The sequence below is a fragment of the Leopardus geoffroyi genome, chromosome A3 (genome assembly GCF_018350155.1).
Source record: "Leopardus geoffroyi isolate Oge1 chromosome A3, O.geoffroyi_Oge1_pat1.0, whole genome shotgun sequence".
NCBI lineage: Eukaryota > Metazoa > Chordata > Mammalia > Carnivora > Felidae > Leopardus > Leopardus geoffroyi.
Genome location: NC_059336.1, coordinates 44,774,012 through 44,794,476, shown reverse-complemented (window position 1 = coordinate 44,794,476; position 20,465 = coordinate 44,774,012). Strand labels below are relative to the sequence as shown.

Here is a 20,465-nt window from a genome sequence, read left to right as displayed (position 1 = left end):
CATGCAACAGATATGAATATATGTGCAATTTACATGTTTATATATGCACATACATATATACTGTGCATAGGTGTATATAAAAACATACATACGATATGAACTTAGCCTATACACATATTATACGCACATATAAAAACAGGTATGTTAATATCTGTGCATATATCATATAAGCATAAAACAGTATACAAATTTATATAGTATATGAATAAACATGTTAGATGTATACATTATATTAACATGTGCACACTGCACATATATGCACATGCTTATATTCATGCATGCCCATGTATGTGCACATATATGCATACACAATGTATGTGTGCATATGTACATACATCATAGATATGCCTGTATTTACATACTTCTACATAATTTCTTATTATTTTTTTTAAATGTTTACTTATTATTGAGAGACAGAGAGACATAGAACGTGAGCAGGGGAGGAGCAGAGAGAGGGGGAGACACAGAACCTAAAGCAAGCTCCAGGCTCTGAGCTGTCAGCACAGAGCCCGACATGGGGCTCGAACCCACAAACTGTGAGATCATGACCTGAGCCGAAGTCGATTGTCTAACCAACTGAGCCACCCAGGTGCCCCTCTACATAATTTCTTAAATACTAATTATACTCATTATAATCAAATTCTGGAGAGAAGAAAGCCCTACAGCTGTGACAGGAACATGCCCCTGCAAGATTACCGTGAGAAGGAGAAATGTCCTCATTGTGTGGCCAGACCTTTTTCAGGCCAAAGGAACTTAGTGCAGAGGAACTGGATGTTCCTAGACTGAGTCCTCCCAGCTCCTCGAGTGGCCTCTGTTGGCCACTGCTTGAAGGGGTCTCCCTGCCCAAGGAAGGGCCTGCTGGACACTCAGATCAAAGTTCGTGAGTCCGGGAATGGAGTTTGGCCTCAGTTGGTGGAAGGGGACAGAGGATCATAATTGGATGAACCCACTCTCCGTTTCAAAGTCAGAACCTGGCTCTGAATGAGGCTCCCCTAAGGCTCAGGGGAGCTGTAAAGATCAGCCATGTGAGGGTGCTACTCCCTCACTGGCTCAGGTGTGGCCCACAGACAAGTGGCACCAGTGTCACCTGGGGGCTTGTTATAAATGCAGAATCTTGGGCCTCCCACCAGACCTTCAGAATCAGAGCCATTTTATCAAGGATGCCCAAGGTGAAGACCTTGGATTCCATTTCATGTCTTGGTAGCTCGGGCCGGGGGGGGGGGGGCCGGGGGGGGGGTGGGGGCGGTGGGTAGGAAGGCCCAGGAATGAAGCAGAGTTCCTGAGGAGTGGCAGGACCACGCAGAGCATCCTTTCTCCTCTCATGCCTGTGCTTCCAAAGGATGTGGAGGCCCCGAAGTGGGCTTCCCGAGCCCTTGTCTACAGCCACATCTCTTAATGTACGAGGAGACAAGATGGATGATGTAGCTGGAAGCCCCAGGCCTCCTCATCTGTAACTAACCTGAGACGAGAAGGGAAGGTGAGCAACAGTTACAAGGTACCTTGAAACCTCAAGGGTTGGCCTGGCATTTATCCCATTCAGGTTAGAAACACAAACAAGTGATCCAAAGGGGGCCCCTTTGTCCTACTAAGTAACGAGGCTCAGTTGCGGAAGCCAGACGTCTGGTGTCACACCCGTATCTTTAGTGTGAGGTAGAGGGGTGTACTTGGGGCTTCTGGGAGGCCGACATGGCCCCTTACAGAGCATTAATCAGTGAAAGACTTTAGCAAAAGTTATTTTTAGAGCTTGGTTGTGGGCTGCCAGTGGTGAACTCTGAAAGCAAAGGCCAGGCTAGACAGAATTTGAGATGTAGGCCCCCAAGAATCTATGCCCTGACTCTCAGAACCTGTGAAGGGGGGCTGAGCTACCAGTTCCATGACTATGCTATGCTATGTAGCAGAGCTGACCTCCTCACGGGGAGGTTATATCGTTGGGCCTGATCTAGGCCCCTCAAAATCTGAAGGGGAGAGCCAAGATATTAGAAGTGTGAGAAGCACCCAAAGCACCATTGCTAATTTGAAGAACACAGGCCCTCAAGGGCAGTGGGCAACCCCCAGCTGACAGCCAGCAAGGAAAGAGGACAGCCTTACAACCATAAGGAACCAGATTTTGCCAACAGTCTGCATGTGTCTGGCAACGATTGTCCCCAGGGCTTCTGGGAAGGACTAAGTCCCGTCTGCACCTCTAATATGGCCTTCGGAGCCTCTGAAACCCAGCCACACTGTTTTAAGCCACTAAATTTGTGGTGATTTGTTATGCAGAAATAGAAAATGGACATGAAAGTTCATAAGGGAGAAATAGAGGGGACTGGTCACTTCACCCTTAAAATGCTTTTGTCCTGGCTGACAGGGAAGAAGGTTGCCACGAAATATAGCCAAAGGTGGCAAAGTGGGTACTGAGCCAATATACTTTTTTTCAGTCAAGATAACCTTCTAACAAGTAATGATTTAACTCTGGCTGGGCAGTTGGGGACTTTGGGATATAGGTTCTGAGAGAACAGTGTCTAGTTAATTTTGGTAAACATTTGATGAGGCTGAGATCTGAGGAGCCCTGAGGGGGCACAGGAGGGCAGCTCTGGTCCAAGTTCAAGTTGATGTCCCCTCGCATCTGAAAATAACATAGAACTCTGAGACTCCACACCCACATGCTACCATTAAATGGCCTTTCATGTGGGTCAAGCAATCCTTCCAGAATTCAGTCCTCCTGGAAATTTAAACATCCTGGAGAAGTTGCACACATTAATTAAGCCTCACAGATTTGACCAGGGCACTCTTTCCTAAAGCAGCCAGAAGTTTCTGGAAGGTCTGGCAAATAGGTAGAAGAATTCTTCGGGCTTGGTCCACTCATTCCAATAATGGGTGGGGTAGGAGGACAAGGTCTCTGGAATAGCCAAGTCATTGTTGGGTAGCAGTCAGGAGAGGACAACTGCCTTGGTGGCTGGGGTCCTGAAAACTATACATGCCTTGCTCCTCCCCTTCAAGGTACCAGGGAGATTCCCGCTACCAGTGTGACTGTATGAGATTCAGCTGGGGATGGGATGCTTTTGCTAGGTCTGTATCTTGGTGGTATCTTAGGTCATGGGAAAGGAGAAACCTGTAGGGTGGTGGGTAAGGGGTAGGAAGTGAGCAGAAGAACAAAAGCCAACTGGGAAGGCTGCACATGCTCCCCTAGACTGGCCTTGGCAGGACAGCTCCCCCAGCCAAATGTAATGGGATGGGTGAAGGTGGGCGAAGAGCTTCTTCCCTTGAGCACCAAGCTGTCTCCCCAACATGGGTTGTGAGAATTTCCTCCTTAGCACCAAAAAGTCCCACAGAGCAGCTAAGAGAAGATCTTTCTCCATGAAGTGTCGACAATTTTACATTTTGTCAAAGAACCCACATTTCAGCTAATGATCATGTGTCACCATCTTGTTCATCTCTGGACCCTCTAAAACAGAGTCTTGCCCATGGTAGAAGTTAATATAAATATTTCTATATTCATGTATAGAGATAGTTCTTTGAATTGGATGGCAAAAAGATCATCAAAGTCAAGGACATGTACTCAGTGCCCAAAAATAGCTCCCGATCCCAGCCCACACATAGGTCCGCTTACAGGGGAGGTCGAATGGTGTGTATGGTCCTTCATCATCATCTTCATCCTCCTCTTCCTCTTCATCATTCTCGTTGTTGTCATTGTCCTCATTCTCATTCTCTGTCTCGTTACCAGCCTCAGCAACAACATCATCCCTCCGAGTCCCATTCACACCTCTGTCTGGGCCACTGCTGGGCCCTGTCCCATTCTCCACGGTGTGCTTAATTGGGATTTTGATGGCCACCTCAGATTCTCCATTGGCGTAGGCCCTACTGTTTATGAGTCTTTGCCTCTGGAAAGAGAAAGTCACATTCTTACCACAGTCAGAGGGAATGTAGATACTTACAACTAGGACACCAGCTATTAGGACCTTTTTCAGGCTGTGACAGGGAGATGCTTCCAGAAGACTCTTCAGTGAAGTCTTCAGGGATTCTTCAAAGTAATAAGCAACTCAGACAACCTCCTTCTGGGAGGAAGGATTCACATGTTATGACCCACAGGAGTTTGCAAATCCCTTTAGAGAAAATATCCTCTTTCTCCAATGTGCCCTTCATTTCTGTCAGCGTTCTCAATTCCCTGGGCACTGCACTATTATCTTTCTTCTTTGGACTGTAGGAATCACTTGGTCCATATATGAGAAAGCCACAAAAATGTGTCTGGACTAGTGTATCAATATGGCTGCCACTCCAGAGAAAGGGTTACACAGGAGAATTCAGGTCAGAGACTACATTACTTTAAAGTAAGGCAACCTTGATTTAGCAACTGCTTCTGTGCAAGTTCACATCAAAGGGTTTAACCCATATGAAAAATGAAAAGAAAAAGGTAGGTAGAGGGGATAAGAAAGTTTTTCTGTATGACTGGGAGCCTGATCATATCTTTCAACACGTGGACACGTGGAGAGAAGAGCAAGAAATAGGATGTACAGCTGGCTCCATCAGCAAAGATGTTGGGAAATATCTGAGGAATATTATTGTGTTCAATGTTGAGTTTGGTATTTCTGTTTTCAGACCAAGAAATGTCCTCCCCTTCCCAAAGTCTCCCACCCTGCTCAGAGGCTAACGCAGTGTTTCCCAGATACCTCATTGATCAACATGCGACTGGCCATGGAGAGTCGGGTCTTGGGGGGGAAGTGGCTGGTGATCATGATTCGAAGTCCAGCCTCAGAGAAAGAAAGCTGGTGAGGGTAGGCTGACAGCAGCTCATCTACCATGATCACTGACGCTTTGCGGTGGAAATTGGCTAGGGAAATTAAAAACACAAAGTAAAGAAAACATTGAGGCTAGGAGCAGGAAGGAGATATTTATTTAGACTTCTTTCCCTTCGTTTTCTCCCCTTTCCTCCCCTCCTCCTCTCTTCCTCCTATCTACTCATTTATACATCCATCCATCCATCCATCCGTCGTCTCATCCACCCCTCTATCCTTCCTTCATCTACCCAATCGTCCATTTATCCATCCATCCATCTACCCACCTGCCCATCCTCCCATCTACCTTTCCTCCCTCCCTCCCTCCCTTCCTTCCTTTTTTCCTTCCTTGCATCCATCCAACCATCCAACCACCCGGCCATCTATCCAAGGAAGGCTGTAGTGGGCAAAATTTAGAGAAGAGTCAAACTCTTCTTTCCATAAGGCTCTTTGATATAGCTTATTTGAAATGTCTTGAAACAATTTAAGCATCATTCACTGGCACAGTAAGAATGAGTGATAACCTAAGAGAATTCTTTTGTGTCTTCAAAGGATTTTTTTCCCTGGGCACAGGAAAGATCCCAATAATATTTAGTAACCCTTTCTGCCTTTCAAATGTCAACAATGTTCAATGTTCTGAGCTGTTAAAAGCTGCAGAACTGACTTTAATGTCCAGTGGAGGGCTTAGTGGAGGAACACGAACACTGCTGTAGCCCAGTCTACGAGCAGGGCTGACAAACAGGTGTAGGTGGCTGAGCTGGCCACATTACAGAGGCCCAAGGTCCAGTGGGACCCAAATTGGTACACAAGATTTGCTGACAGGCCTGATAAAAAAGTTTCACCAAGGCCCAAGTTCCCTCTCCATGAATGTGCAATCCGAGCACACAGCTCACAGGTACCTGGACGTACACTCTCCTGGTCCTCACTCCTGTTTTCCAAGCCACTAAACCATCAAATGATCTCTTGAAACACTGACTAATAGGAGGTAGCTCTTTTTGGTTCCCTAAGAGTATTCCTTTTATGGTTAAAAACTCTCTGGAAGAGATTAAATTCTGATGTGGGATGGCACTGAATACTCTAAAGTCTTTGGTTAAACATAAGTAGAGAAGTGTGTCACATAATCCATTTTCAAATTCAAATAATTACCCACAGATTTCAAACTCAGACATATATTTGAAAATAACATAGATTTTTTAATTTCTTTTTTGTTTTTCCTACAAAGCAACCATATGGGACCAAGCAGAAATAAACCCACACATTTTTGGAGGAAGTTAAAAGAAATTAAGTGAAAAACAAAACACATTCTAAGGCAAATGTAAATGACAATTTTCTATGTTCCTCTATGAAAGAATATTATTAGGGAGCACTATCTTAGTTCTTTTAGTATATCAACTGCTTAATGAGAATGAGAATCTATTGACTACAAGAATTACTTTGTAAAAAAAAAAGGGGAGGGAGTAATTTACCATGTCATTTTCAGCTTGGAAACTGAGGTAATGTGGACTGAAAGTGAATTTGGATATAGTAATACACTAACAACAATTATCGCAAATGGAATATTTTACATATTTTATCTCCTCTACTCGTTAAAAGGTTATCCCCATTTGGGAGAAGAGAAAATTGAGGCCCACTTGCTTCATGGTTATACAGCCAAATTGTGACAGTCGATACCTCAAACCACCCTCTCTCCCCAGTCTTCTCTCCTATACGGTCTTGTCCTAATTCTCCCTCCCCCTTGTCACTCCCAGCAAATGTTTTGCTCAAGAACTTCAGGAAACTTTCCCAGGCAGCTCATCACCAGGTATGACTGCCCCAGGATGTAGCCAAAGGGAGGCGGGGGGGGGGGGGGACCAGACCCTTCTCTGGTCTGCTCTGGGACAGGCAGCATCCGGCCAACCCAGCCATGGCGCCCCAGGCAGCCTCCCAGCGCTCCTTCCTTGGACCCAGGCTCCACGCGGTTACCTTTCTTGAGTAGCACCACAGTTGCGTCACAATTGCTGTTGTCATCGATTTCTGCATTGTTGGCTAAGCCGTTGACCATGTTTCCAGTACCTTTCGTTCTCCTTTCGAAGCACTGATGGATGCAAGCGTTATATCTGAACAAAGTAATGAGCAGAAGGAGTCTGTCAGCGTTTGCTGCTGCCCCATTTCCCATCCCCCATCCAGTGTTGTGCACAGCTCCCAGTCTAGGTGTGTTATTGTCATTGTTATTATTTTGTCCTCCCGTTTTCCCTGCAGAAAATGCACCCTGTCCTATTTTCCAATTTAAGGATCTATGGTAAATGAAAATAAAACCAACATTACATAAATATATAGAGACCCACTGCTTTCTTTGCAGCCTCTTCAAGGTCAATGGAGGCACCCCAGGATTGAGGTCCCCTGCTTGCAGTCTGTGTGTGGAAGGGTCGCCATGAGGCTCAGTGGGATGGGCAAGGTCTACCTTCTTTTGGCCATGTCTCCAGGACCCACTGCTGTCAGGGACCTGCTCAGCGGGGGGAAGGAGGAAGGAGCAGGTGTCACATCCACACTGCTACCCAGTGTGTCACAGGCTGGCTGGCACTCTAGGTCTCTGTCTGTGTTTGGTTTTCTAAAATCACAGGTTGGGATCCTGTGAATCTCTTGTTAATGCTGTATTAGGGCGCCTGGGTGGCTCAGTCGGTTAAACATCCGATTTTGGCTCAGGTCATAATCTCATGGTTTGTGAGTTCGAGCCCCGCCTTAGGCTCTGTGCTGACAGCTCAGAGCCTGGAGCCGGCTTCGGATTCTGTGTCTCCCTCTCTCACTTCCCCTCCCCCACTCACTCTCTGTCCCCTCCCTCTCAAAAATAAATAAACATAAAAAAACTTTAATGCTGTGCTATAATTCCAGGTCTGATGGGCTGCTGGCTTCATGGAAAAAATTCTGGGCTATGATCCTTAGAATGACTGAGTGAAAGCATTGTGCAGTTCATCTTACATGTGTGTTAAAAAAAGGAAGAAGCTTATTCAAATTCCTAGCACGTTTTTGGCAGGTAAATGTTCTGGTCCCTTTATCTTTAGTATTAGAAGACCTCACCCCCCTTACCAAAGAGGAATCCTAGAAAACTCTTGGGGAAAAGGAGGGGGCATTGTTCCCAGGGTGTTGTAGGCCACTGCTGCTTTTTGCACCGCTCGAAGACCTAAAGGCCTTGGTGGCTTATTGGCCACGGGACAACCCACTGAGGTGTCTCTCCAGCTTGATCTCTGGCCTCCCAGAGGAACTGCAGCCAGGCATGGCAACTCTAAATTGCCAGCTGGCAGGCCACTCAATCTGTATTTCCTCACACAAGCTTCTCTTCCACACCATTTTTGCTGCTGCAGACAGGAGGCTCTGTGGAGTACTCTTCACTGAACCTATGCTTCAGTCAGAGCAGCACTGGGTGGCTGGGCCCACTGGGATATGACAGCTATTGTGGAATAGATGGAGGGACCCTCTGTGGCTGGACAGCCCCTTCCTGTACTCCCTGGGAGTTGCGGTTCACCCTCCATTGTGTGAGGAAGAGAACATAAAACTAGTCCAAGGTAATGGTGGTTTCTGTGAAAAGGGAACTGGGCAGGCCAATCCTAGAGCACTCTTTATAAGAGGTGGAGAACAGAACCAGAACATCACTATTTTGCAAACCTAAAGAAATGATGGAGCCAGATCCTGAGATCAGTGGCTGCCAAAACCACAGACAGGAGACATCAATGTGCCTGTTGATGGCAAAATTCACCACCACTTGGGACACAGTCTACCTTGAACTGGATTGATGGTTGGCGTATAGGAAACACAGAAGTCAGAAGAACAGGAGGCACCATAGCCCCGGATGTAACCAACAACTTCCAAACTGTGGGAGACTATGTAGCTAATAATCCAACTTTGTCGAAGAATAAATTGCAAGGAAAAAAAAAACAGATGGGGGATTTGTAGATTAAAAGTCGGAGCAACTTGGGGCACCTGGGTGGCTCAGTTGGTTAAGCACTTGATTTGGGCTCAGGTCATGATCTTGTGGTTTGTGAGTTTGAGCCCCGCATCAGGCTCTGTGCTGACAGCTCAGAGCCTGGAGCCTGCTTCAGATTCTGTGTCCCCCTTCTCTCTGCCCCTCCCATGCTTATGCTCTGTCTCTCTCTGTCTCTAATAAATAATTATGCTCTGTCTCTCTCTGTCTCTAAATAAATTTTTTTTTTTAAAAATTAAAAAGAAAAAAAGGGGCACGTGGGTGGCTCAGTTGATCGGGCGGCCGACTTCACCTCAGGTCATGATCTCACGACCTGTGAATTCGAGCCTTGTGTCTGGCTCTGTGCTGACAGCTCGGAGCCTGTAGCCTGCTTCAGATTCTGTGTCTCCCTGTCTCTCTGCCCCTCCCCTGTGCATACTCTATTTCTCTCTCTCTTTCTCTTTTTCTCTCTTTCTTTAAAAAAAAAAATAAACATCAAAAAAAATTTTTTTAAGTTGAAACAACCAATTATAACAAGTGACATTTATTTGGATTCTGATTTTAAAAAGATTTATGAGATTAAAAGAAAACTGTAAGAAATAACATTCATGAGATCATTAAAAGTTTGAACACAGATTTGGTATTAAATACACTGAAGAAGTAGCACACACTTTCGGGTCTGATAAGGACACGGCGGTTGTGTGAAAAGTGAGTCCTTTTAGAGATGTGTACTGAAATTTTTATAGATGAACTGGTATGCTGTCTGGGGCTTCAAATCATGTGGAGGGAAGGAAATGGACAGGGGTGTGGGCTGCTGGCCATCAGGGCTGGTGATGAGCATGGGGAGTTTGTTATACTATTCTGTTGGCTTTTGTAAATATTCAAACTCTTCTTAATGAAAAGGTCTTCCCACTTTCTAAACTCAAGAAGAATATCTTGTCCTACTGATAGAGCTATGGGGGAGAGGCGGTATTTCTGTCATCTTGACTCAGAATCCATAGATATACCAACTTGCAGTGCAACTGTATGTTACACATTTATTTGGATTTGGATAACAAGGTACTAACACTACATGTAGTATTGTTACGAGAGCTTTCTTGAAACCAGATATTGGTTAATAACTTAACTATGCTGTCACATTTCATCCTTACAAACAACCTTTGTGGTAGGAGGCATTATGAATCCTGTTTTGGAAGAGAAGAAACAGATTCAAGATGGCTGAATGACTTGGCCGAGGTCTTACTGCTGTGACCAGACAGAGCTGAACGTGACACCCTCGTTCTCAACCACCAAACTACACTGCCTCACCTGGGGGCCAAATCCCAAGAAGGAACCCAGATATACAGAAATCAGTCCTCACTAAGGCCAAGTACGTCTCATGCTCCCTTAAGATCTTTGTCTACTTGGCCAAACTAAAATTGCTTTCTGACCTTCACACAGAATTTTTAAAGTCATCCACCCAGGAGGCAGCTGACAACTCTAATATATGCTGTTTTTAACTGATGCTACTCAATTTTATATTTTTAATTGAATGTTTTAAATTTTGTGCCTGCACCCTGAAGCTATTTTATTGTGGAGCGTGCAATTTTATAAATCAGATTTTATAAAACCCAATGATTAAAGCCTCTGATTGCGGATGGGGATAGCTAAAGAGCAGAGATTTCAATTTAGAACTTGGGACCAGAATTTATGCAGAAAATTCTGTGAGCACAGTAGCTGCCATTCCCCATTTTATTTGCATCCTGCTGGTTTGAGCAGCTGGAAGGTTGGTAAAGTTGAGGCATCAGCAGAAACACACCTCATTAGCTTTCACACTGGGGATAGTTTGGGGGCGAGAAGAGAAATTGTTCACAGTGTTATCTTAATGTACACAAGCCCTGCCAGCAACTCATGGGCTTTACGATGGTTCAGTAGAGGGGTGCAGTGGTCACACTATGCATGCTAGCAAAATTCCTCAACCTTCCTTCCCTTTAGACCTGCTCTGCTGTGAGCCTTCCTTATTCTGTGAAGCCCCTAGTGAATGCACAATGGGACAAACTGTCATCTAAATTCAGATTCAAAACCCAAGATCAATGTTGGGCACAGAGTAGTAACTCAGTCAATTCTTCTGAAATAACTGACTGATTCACCTTTTCAAAGGGGAAGAAAAGGACGCTTGACTCTTTGGGAACTCGAACTTAGAGCCTCAAAAAGTTAAAAAAAAAAAAGGGAGTGAAATAATCAATTTAAAAAACACTGAAGAAGATGTGTGCATTATTGAGGCCTCCTCATAGTGGCCCTGATTCCCTAATGGTCTTGCTATTTAAGAGAAAGAGGAGCAAGATTCTTTCAAAGACTTTTCTTCTGAGGTCTAGAAACTCTGGAAGGCCTGTGGGCCAACTCTGGTTTTTGGGGGAGCCCATTTAATCGGTATTTTTAAATGGAAGGTGGTGAGTCGTAAAAGCACCTGATTCTTTGTCAGTTACCCCATGGTAACTCCACACCAGGATACACTAGAAATATGCTCTTCTAGTAACAAGACCCGGGTATCAGGACAGCTCCGGAGGTGAAGGCTGGACGCCATATTGAGTGGATTGACGGCAGATCGCTTACAGCCCACACTGAACATCAGCTAAGCCTGTTCGTACCTTTACTCTTAATGTGACGTTTGCCAATGGCCAGACTGATTTCTCCAAACACATCTCTCAGACACTAGTGGCCAGAATTAATTTTTGTCAGACCTCAACAGCAAAGACAACTTGACATGTCAAATCCTAGACTGCTACCTGATGTGTCCAAACTGGAAATTTCTGAACGTGTTCTACTTTCATGCCCCCTGAGAAGTAGCCACATATGCTGGGGGAAGTATGGGTTAATTTAGAATGAAAGAAACAGTTCCCAGGGGGTCCAGCAGCTGCAGCATGAAGTGTCTCTGCATTATTTATAAACTCCTCATCTCAATGGTACTTGGCAAAAAGACGAACCAGCAGGTTCACAGCTTTATCTTAGAGTAAGGGAAACACCAGCAATTTAATTCTTGATACGAAGAGTAAGCCACCCAAACTCCAGGGGAAAAAGAACATATGAAGTGGTGGTTTTAAAATACATCTGCAAATTCTTTGACGCTCCTCCTTTTAAAAGGTGAAGCGGATCCCTTGAGTGTGGGCTAGACTTACTTCTAATAAATAGAATATGGCAGAAGTGACAGTGTATGACTAGTGAGACCAGATTATAAAAGGCACTGGGGCCCTTCTAGCTCTCTCTCTTGACTCACCTGTTCCCTTGTTGTGGAGACACTCAACCAACCCCAAGGAGAGGCCTAAGTGTTGAGAAACTGAGGACTCTAGCCAACAGACAGTATCAGCTCGCCAACACTGCAAGTGCGCCATTTTGCATTCCCAGTTAAGTACGTGATGGCCACCCCAGCCAACCTCTTAACTGCAATTCAAGGAAAACCCTGATCTAGAACTCCCAAGTTAAGTGCTCCTGGACACCTAACTCAGAAGTTGTAATGAGATAACACATCCTTCTAGTTTTAAGCCACTGCATTTTGGGGTCATTTATTACCCAGCAATAGATGACTAATACAATATGAATAATGGAGGTCTGTAGATTTTTGATCCATGGTTTTACTCATCTCTTAATTAGCTCTGGTCCCATCTTCATCACCCTATACAGAAGCATAACATAGTGAGTTTTACCTCCTTTCTTGTTATGAAAGAGAGTTTAAAGCATCCCAAAGAGCCAAAAGCTAGGTTGCCAGGTCTTAAAGAGGGTGCAAGGGTTTGTCAGATCTCTCAAGTTAAACACTAAAAGCTTTGATTCCATCATCACATGTGGGTTGGAAGAATCTTTGCTACTGCTACTAATCAAAACTGCAGTGATTCACAGCAGGTTGCTGAGGGGACCAATGAGTTTGTGACAGACTGCACTGAAAGCTGGCCAGCTAACTGCCCTCCCCTCCGTTTCCCTTTCCACATTATCCCATAATGCTAAATGTAGGAAACAGTTTTGGAAAAGAAAACCAAGAAGACATTTTACTTACTTCATGATGACAATGTAGACAAGATACATCAGCACAAGGACTAAAGACTCCCACCTGTGTAAAACCAAGAATGGCTTGTTAAAGGAACTCACCACAGGCAGGCATGCAACACACCAGCCTGTCTCTGAAAATCCATGTGATGTCAATGGCAGTTAAACCAGGTGAGCAGGGCAAGGATGAAGTGAATGTGTGGACTGGATACAAATATTTCCTGGTCTGTAGACATTTCTCCATTGCATACAGCTTTCAATTCACTTTCTTTTCCTTCTCTACCCAAAAGGAAAATGCTTGTTCCCCTGTCATTCACTCACCCAGAAGAGTTCTGTGAGAGCAGCAAGTCTACCATAATATTGCTGAATATAGGCCTGTATTTATAAATCTGTGCACAGCTTAATCATTCACTAAAACTATTCAGACATATTTACAAAGGGCAAACTAAAGGAATTGATAGGGAGTGACAGAGGAATTGCTGGATATAGAGGAGTAAGGCAAACAGAGACAGCGAGAGAGAGATGGGATGGGGGAGAGGGAGGGGAGAGAGAGAGAGGGAGACTGGGGGAGATATAGTGGGAGAAGGAAGAGACAGGGGGAGGCAGAGAGAGAAGGGGGGGGAGAGAGAGAGGGAAAAGACAGAGGGAGGGGGAGGAGAGGGAGAAGGAGGGATAGGGGGCAGGAAAAGGGAAAGAGAAAAAACCTAGGCAGGGAAGGTGTCGGCAGGAAGGATAAGAACGGACAAGTGGAAAACGGTCAAGAGAAAGAAAGAAAAAAATAATGAAACCTACTGGAATGTACCTTGAGCGACCGATAATTTGAATACTCCTATTTTCTTCATTTTAGTAACTTTCCGTTAAAAAACTAGGGAATTTGATTTCTAGGTTCCCCTTTAGCTGTAGAATTGAGGGAGGAATTCTGTTTTCAAGAAGAGGTTACTGGAGAATGGTCTATGAAGAAATTCTAGGTCATGCCTTTCTTTCCAGTTTTTCTTTTCAAGCTCCATGTCTAAAAATTGACCTTCAGGGGTGCCTTGCTGGCATAGGAGGTTAAGCATACAACTCTTGGTTTCAGCTCAGGTCATGATCTCACAGTTTCATGAGATTGAGCCCTGCACTGGGCTCTGTGCTGGCAACATGGAGTCTGCTTGGGATTCTCTCTCTTTCTCTCTCTCTGCCCCTCCCCCACTCGTGCTGTCTCTCTTATAATAAATAAACAAAAACTTAAAAAAAAATTGACCCTCAGGAAATATGTGGTCAAGTGTAAAAAGGATGCACACATAAGGGTTTTTGTTGCCGTGGTGTTTATAAACACGCAATGCAGGTAAGAAGCAAGACGGTTACAAGATGGGAGCCTGGGTACACATGTTAGGACACGTATATCCACAGGGTGGGCTCCCATGCTTTGGTTCAGAATGATAATGCAAACGTGTTTGTATGTGGTATAGAAAGTGCTTTTGATGCTAGTAAGAGAAGAAATCAAGGGGTCTACACCTCTCCACCCTCTGCCACATTTCTGGGCTTCACTCTTAGTAAACCATCTCAAAGAATGCATACACTTCACTGCAGCACTGCACTTTCGCTTGGCAAATCCCTCTAATGTCCACATTCATCCATCTGTTGAAACACTTGTCCACAGCACCAGCGACCTCCATGTGCATGACTCCAGGGATGGTTCTCTGTCATCCTGTTCAATTTCCCTGCAGCATCTGAAGGCTGGGCACATGCCCTCCTGCATACAGCACTCTCTTCTGACTTCCGAGAGGCCACGCTCCTGGTTTTCCTCCTGTCCCCTGAACTTCTCCTTCCTTCTGCCTCCTCCGCTTCCCCAGTTGAACCTCTAAATAGGGGGCCCTCTTCTCTTTTTACCTACACGATCTCCCTAGGTGATATCATCTGGTCCTCCTGACGTAAACACCAGCCCACACACCCACTCCACTCCTCTTCCTGGGGCTGTGTTCATATATCACTGTCGACGTATGTCCCATGTGGTGTCTCAATGCACGTCGGAACAGAATTCTTAATTCTTGCTTCCTGGCTCTGTGCTTCCCCAGGCCTTGCCATCTCAGCCAACTGTACCTCTCCCTGCCCAGTCAAGCTCCAAGTCTGGAAATCAGTCTGGAGCCCTCCATTACTTTTGCCTCACATCCATCACAACCCTACATCCCAAATATTTCCTGAATTGTTGGATTCCGTCCACCCTGCTGCTACTTGCTAGTCCACCTTAACTTCAGCCTCTGAACTGGTTTCTGCGAGGCTCCTGGGTCATGTCGTTCTTCTGTTTAAAGCTCTTCAACTTCTTCCCAACATAGTTAAGAAGAAAAAAAACAAAAGCTGCCTCCCCATTCCCACCCCACAAAACCGGTTCTTTTGTTTTTTAAATTGTTTGTGCCCCATCACACTGTGTCTGTGTTCCATCACACTGGTCTCCCTTCATTTGCACACGCCAAGTTCTTTCCTTCTCTCCAGAGCCTTTGCACTTACTGTTCCTTATGCCAGAAATACTTTTCCCTTTATTCCTTGGCTGGCCCCTTTGATCCCGCAAATGCCAGCTGAAATGCCACCTCCTCCAACAAGTCTTCCTGTCTACCCCTCCTTTGCTTTCTATCACATGACCTTGTGGATGTTTGCTAAACAGGTGACCAGTCTGTGATTTCCATGTTGATTTATTTATTCATCACCTATTTATATGTAATGCCTGTTTCTGGCAGTCACTTCATACCACTCCTCACATCTGACCCCCACCTCAGTTATCTGGTTTTTCATCTTCCAGAGACTTAGAGCATACCCCCTGACAGCTGACTCCCCCAAGCACATACCCCTTCCCTCCCCGGCTGCCCACTATTCTCTTCTCAGCACACAGCAGTCCTCAGCTCATCTGTGCAGGGCGAGACTTCCTTTAAAACCCACTTTCAGTTGTAAAACACCTCCTGAACATGGTTCTTACCTCATTAAAACCAGTGTATTATGTGGCATAAAGTTAATTGGGAAGACTAAGATTTTATTCACAGCCTTCATTTTGAAGGAGGAGATACCTGAGATCAGAAGGGATGCCGTATAACAGCTTGGATGCATTTTAATGGACTCGGTGAAGGTCACCAGAAAACAGACCCATGTCAACGAAATATTTCAGCTAGGCTGAATGACGTCCAATGCTTTGTAAACAGGTATATTTATACTCTAATTCCTTTAGACCTTTTTTTTTTTTTTCCTACTCAAAACAAGCCCTTCCATTGCAGTGTTCAAGTCAAGTTCTCTTCTGTTATGTATCAGGGATGCTTGTGAGATGGGGGTTCTCTGCTCCTGCTGACATTTCAGCTTGGGTTGGTCAGTGTCCAGACTCAGGGCTCACCCAATGCCTCCTCCATATGAAATACACCAGGCTCTCTAAGGCCTCTATGCCATTCATCTGCTATCTTCTCTGCTTTGGGGCCTGATGAAGAGTTCATTCTAGTTTAATGCATTCTAGTTTAATGCTTTTCAGAGTCCCAAGGCTCCCCACCTCCTGCCCTTGCCCCCTATCTCCAATGACCCTGTGATGACATGTCAACTGTCTCCCTTCTCTCTAGCCCAAGTTCTGTCTAGCCCAAGTTCTGTCTAGCCCAAGAGAGCCTCCAGATCAGGGCTGAGTTTGGTTTTGTGTTCAATGTCTGGTTCTGGAACAGAACCTGGCATTCAGGAGGCATTTAGGAAACAGTTGTGGAATTGGACAGAGTCCACATGCAGACCTTTAAGGTCACAAGGCTCTTGTCCCCCGGCTTCCCCCTGGGGACACTTCTCCATCTGCCTCTCCTGACTGCAGCCTATCCACTGTCCTCTGAGGACCTGGTCTTGTGGCATGATCTCGGTTTGTTTCTTCCTTTCCCACAAACTTCCAATTTGAACCGCCTTCAACTGGCCCCTGGTTCTCCTGCCAAAGATCATTCTTTCCTGTATTGGGAGGGTTATTCCCCGTTACTCCGTATTCTCACCCAGAGGGTGAGGCCCTGCTTTCTTATGGTCCAGAACAGTGAATGCTGGTCCCAAATGCTCCACATGTAGATATGCTCCAAGTCATGTCCCCTGGCTCTCCTTTCTCTCCCAAAGTTACAGCTTGAGGCTCAAAGAAGAAACAAGAATATCAACCTGAATCCTTTTGCTTTCTTATCAGGACTTCAGACTCACTGAAGACATATTCCAAATTCCTTCTGGCAATATTGTGGGCCTCACTGAGCTGTCATTATGGATTCAGGTTGATACAATGCATCTTAACCGGTGGATCTCTGATACTTTCTATTTTAACTGTAATCTTTAGGGGTAGTTCTCTAACTGGGAAGCACCAAACATATGAAGAGCACCCTGCCTCTGGCTTGCTAATAGAACTATAGAACCCTACGAGTTGAGACAGCAAGTGGGGACTACTGGATCTGAAGGAGGGTGGTCCTACCTGAAGGATAAATAATGATTGGTCTAGGGGAGCCTGGGTGGCTCAGCTGATTAAGCGTCTGACTCTTGATTTTGGTTCAGGTCATGATCTCATGGTTTGGTTCTTGTGAGATTGAGCCCCGCGTTGGGCTCTGTGCTGACAGCTTAGAGTCTCTCCTGCAGGCATGTGCATGCTTCTCTCTCTCTCAAAAATAAATAAATAAATAAAACATTTTAAGAAGTAATAATGATTAGTCTAGAGTTGTAATTCTATCCTGCCTGGCCACTTGTTGGTCAAGGTAGACCCAGTTGGGACCGAAGAGATGTAAGGTGGAAAAGAGTCTTCCTTCTTCCTCCTTCTTGCTGTCAGTCCGACCTGATGCCTGGAACTGCAATAGCCTTCTTGACCATTAGGAAAGGCTGAGAGAAATGTGGAGCCATCTCGTACCACCACCATCTGGCGCGCTTGTTATACAAGAAAAATAAATCACTATTTCTTCAACACGCTTTAGCTGGCTTTCTGCTACTAAAAACCTTCTGCTTGCTACTTCTTGCCTGATTGTGACCTGCTGCAGACACTGATCCAGGAGCGGGAAAGCCGTTTACAACAGGGAAGCCTTGCCTTTGTGTATTTGTATTTGACAAGGCTCATAAAGAGTACTCTTGTTTCAGGGAGCCTGGGTGGCTCAGTCTGGTTAAGCGTCCGACTTCAGCTCAGGTCATGATCTCATGGTTCATGGCTCTGACCCCCGCGTCAGGCTCTGTGCTGATAGCTCAGAGCCTGGAACCTGCTTCGGATTCTATGTCTCCCTCTTTCTCTGCCCCTCCCCTGCTCATGCTCTGTCTCTCTCATCTCTCAAAAATGAATAAACGTTAAGAAAAATTTTAAAAAAGGGTACTCTTGTTTCAAAATAAACACAACTGAAATGAGTCCTTCTGAGGATTTGGGATGAATTGGTTACCTCCCCTGAAATCGCTAGGACATGATGGAATGTTCTACAACAAGGAATGGAATTTATCATTTAGTAATACTGAAATATTATTGTGGTCTAATTTGTACAGGTTGAAGCAGCCGGTGTTAACTGAGAAATCAGAGATCAGCTCCTAGACACACCCTTTCAGCAAAACCAATGCTTGTGTTTGGCTGGGTATGAAAAATACCCAGTATTTCTGGTGGACGGTGAAAAACACCTTAAAGTTCAATATACTTTATATTTAAACCAGGAGCTGAGATCCCTGGAATTCTAGAAGCAGTTATGGGTCCGTGGTGTAGACTTCAATTTCTCAGCCTCACTCGTATGAAAAATGTCCTCTGCCAGCCCATTCACATAATAGCAGTCATTATGTAACAGGCGGCAGTCTGGGAATGATGCTCTGATGCCATGAGCTTCCTTGTTCTTCCCTGCAACTACTCCTGTGCACGAGTTATGATTCTAACCCAGCCCCGGCTGGAACAAAACATGCTGGGAAATTTGCACCTCATTCATCCATGGCCTTCCTATCTCTTTACTCATGTGGGAGCATTGGTGCTGAAGCTGGGGACCTGAGGACCTCAGAATCTGGCTCTTTGGAGCAGGCCCAGGGTTCTAACCTCTTAATATCTGTAGGAAATTTGACCTTTGAATGCAGAGGAAATGGTCTCTCCCTTTCTTGCTTCATACCACCTGAAATATCCTAAAAGACACTTTAAAAAAGTGTTTATTTATTTTTGAGGGGAGGGGCAGAAAGAGGGAGAGAGATAGAGAATCCCAAGCAGGCTTCGTGCTGTCCGTGCAGAGCCCAACACGGGGCTCGAACTCACAAATCACGAGATCATGACCTAAATGGAAATCAAGAGTTGAATGCTTAACTGACTGAGCCACCCAGGTACCCGTATTCTAAAAGACATTCTGAGGGTAAGGACCGAAACTGGCTGGTCACAAGCCTGCCTTTGCCAGCAAAACCAGGCAGGTGTAGAAAGAGAGCTCAACTTAAGAAAAACCAACAGTAAACCACCCATGGATATCCTTTCTTAAGGTTTCTGCACAGACAGAACACACACACACACACACACACACACACACACAACAGCAGAAAAATTGCTGAGATCAACTGTGATCATAACTTGTTTTTTTTTAATGTTTATTTATTTTTCAGACAGAGAGAAACAGAGCATGAACGGGGGAAGGGTCAGAGAGACGGAGACACAGAATCTGAAACAGGTTCCAGGCTGTCAGCACAGAGCCTGACACGGGACTCGAACTCGTGACCACAAGATCATGACCTGAGCCAAAGCTGGACGCCTAACGAACTGAGCCACCCAGGCGCCCCATAACTTGTCTTTATAGAAACATTGTTAGCTAACAGCAGCAACACTGAGCAACTCTTAAGCACCTACTGTTTGCTAAGGCAAAGTGGTGGTCATGCTAAATGCGCCATCAGTTTGAGAATATTTTTGCAAGTTTTCTTGTTCTGCACTTAAGGACATGGGGGGAAGAGGTCACCACTCCACTTGGCCACTACATCCAGGTGGATCCCATGAGGCGGTTCTCCCTGGCTTCTGACCTCTGACCTGAGACATCTTAATCCCAGTTAGCCTGCTCATCACAGTTTCCCAAAGAAGACCTCCTTATTTTTTATGGGTTGATATAAAGATTACGTGTCTTAAAACAAATTTTCCTAGCTGTCTTTTCCTCGCCCCTCCTGAACAGATGAGAGGGAGAGTTGGCAAAAGTATACTTAAGACCCTGGCCTGATGAATAACATTTACCATCAATGAGACAAGTTCCTCTGCAACGCCCAAATTCTGAATATCAGAGATAGCCTAAGACAAAGAAATGTCACTCTGACAAAGGGCCAGTTGAAGGCTCATTTTGCTGAAGGCTCATTCTTAGCTTTAAATAATATCATGAGGGGTGCCTGGGTGCATCAGTCAGTTAAGCATCTGACTTTGGCTCAGGTCATGATCTCGTGATTCATGAGTTTGAGCCCTGCATCGGGCTCTGTGCTGACAGCTCAGAGCCTGGAGCCTGCTTTGGATTCTCTCTCTCTCTCTCTCTCTCTCTCTCTCTCTCTGTCTCAAATACTAATAAACTTAAAAAAATAGTATCATGGAAATTGTTTACCTACCTTCCTACAGTGCCACACTTATCTATCCCTAAAATGCTATTTCACATTCCTCTATATCTACAGATCAAATGTTTGAAAAACATAACAGGAATGCACAACATACCCAATTTCTATTTCTATTCCAAACATATTTGACTTGTTTAGAACCCACCTGAAAAATGGGGATTTGGATAGTTGGCCCAAATGCACATGTTCCCATATATTTAATTTGGTTTAAGTTTTGTATCCATCAAAAAAAAAAATCACTGATTTTT

At 45.0% G+C, this 20,465-nt stretch overlaps 1 protein-coding gene across 2 annotated transcripts in view; it reads right to left on the bottom strand.

Moving 5' to 3' along the window:
- SLC24A3 (solute carrier family 24 member 3) overlaps window positions 1-20,465 on the bottom strand; it is a 490,476-nt gene that overhangs the window by 35,985 nt on the left and 434,026 nt on the right. For both annotated transcript variants that reach the window (XM_045445435.1, XM_045445436.1), the window contains exons 9-12: window positions 12,710-12,763; window positions 6,714-6,847; window positions 4,647-4,807; window positions 3,590-3,860 (exon numbers count right to left, since the gene is read on the bottom strand). In XM_045445435.1, coding sequence (XP_045301391.1) covers window positions 3,590-3,860; window positions 4,647-4,807; window positions 6,714-6,847; window positions 12,710-12,763 — 620 coding nt within the window. The remainder of the gene's footprint in view (window positions 1-3,589; window positions 3,861-4,646; window positions 4,808-6,713; window positions 6,848-12,709; window positions 12,764-20,465) is intronic.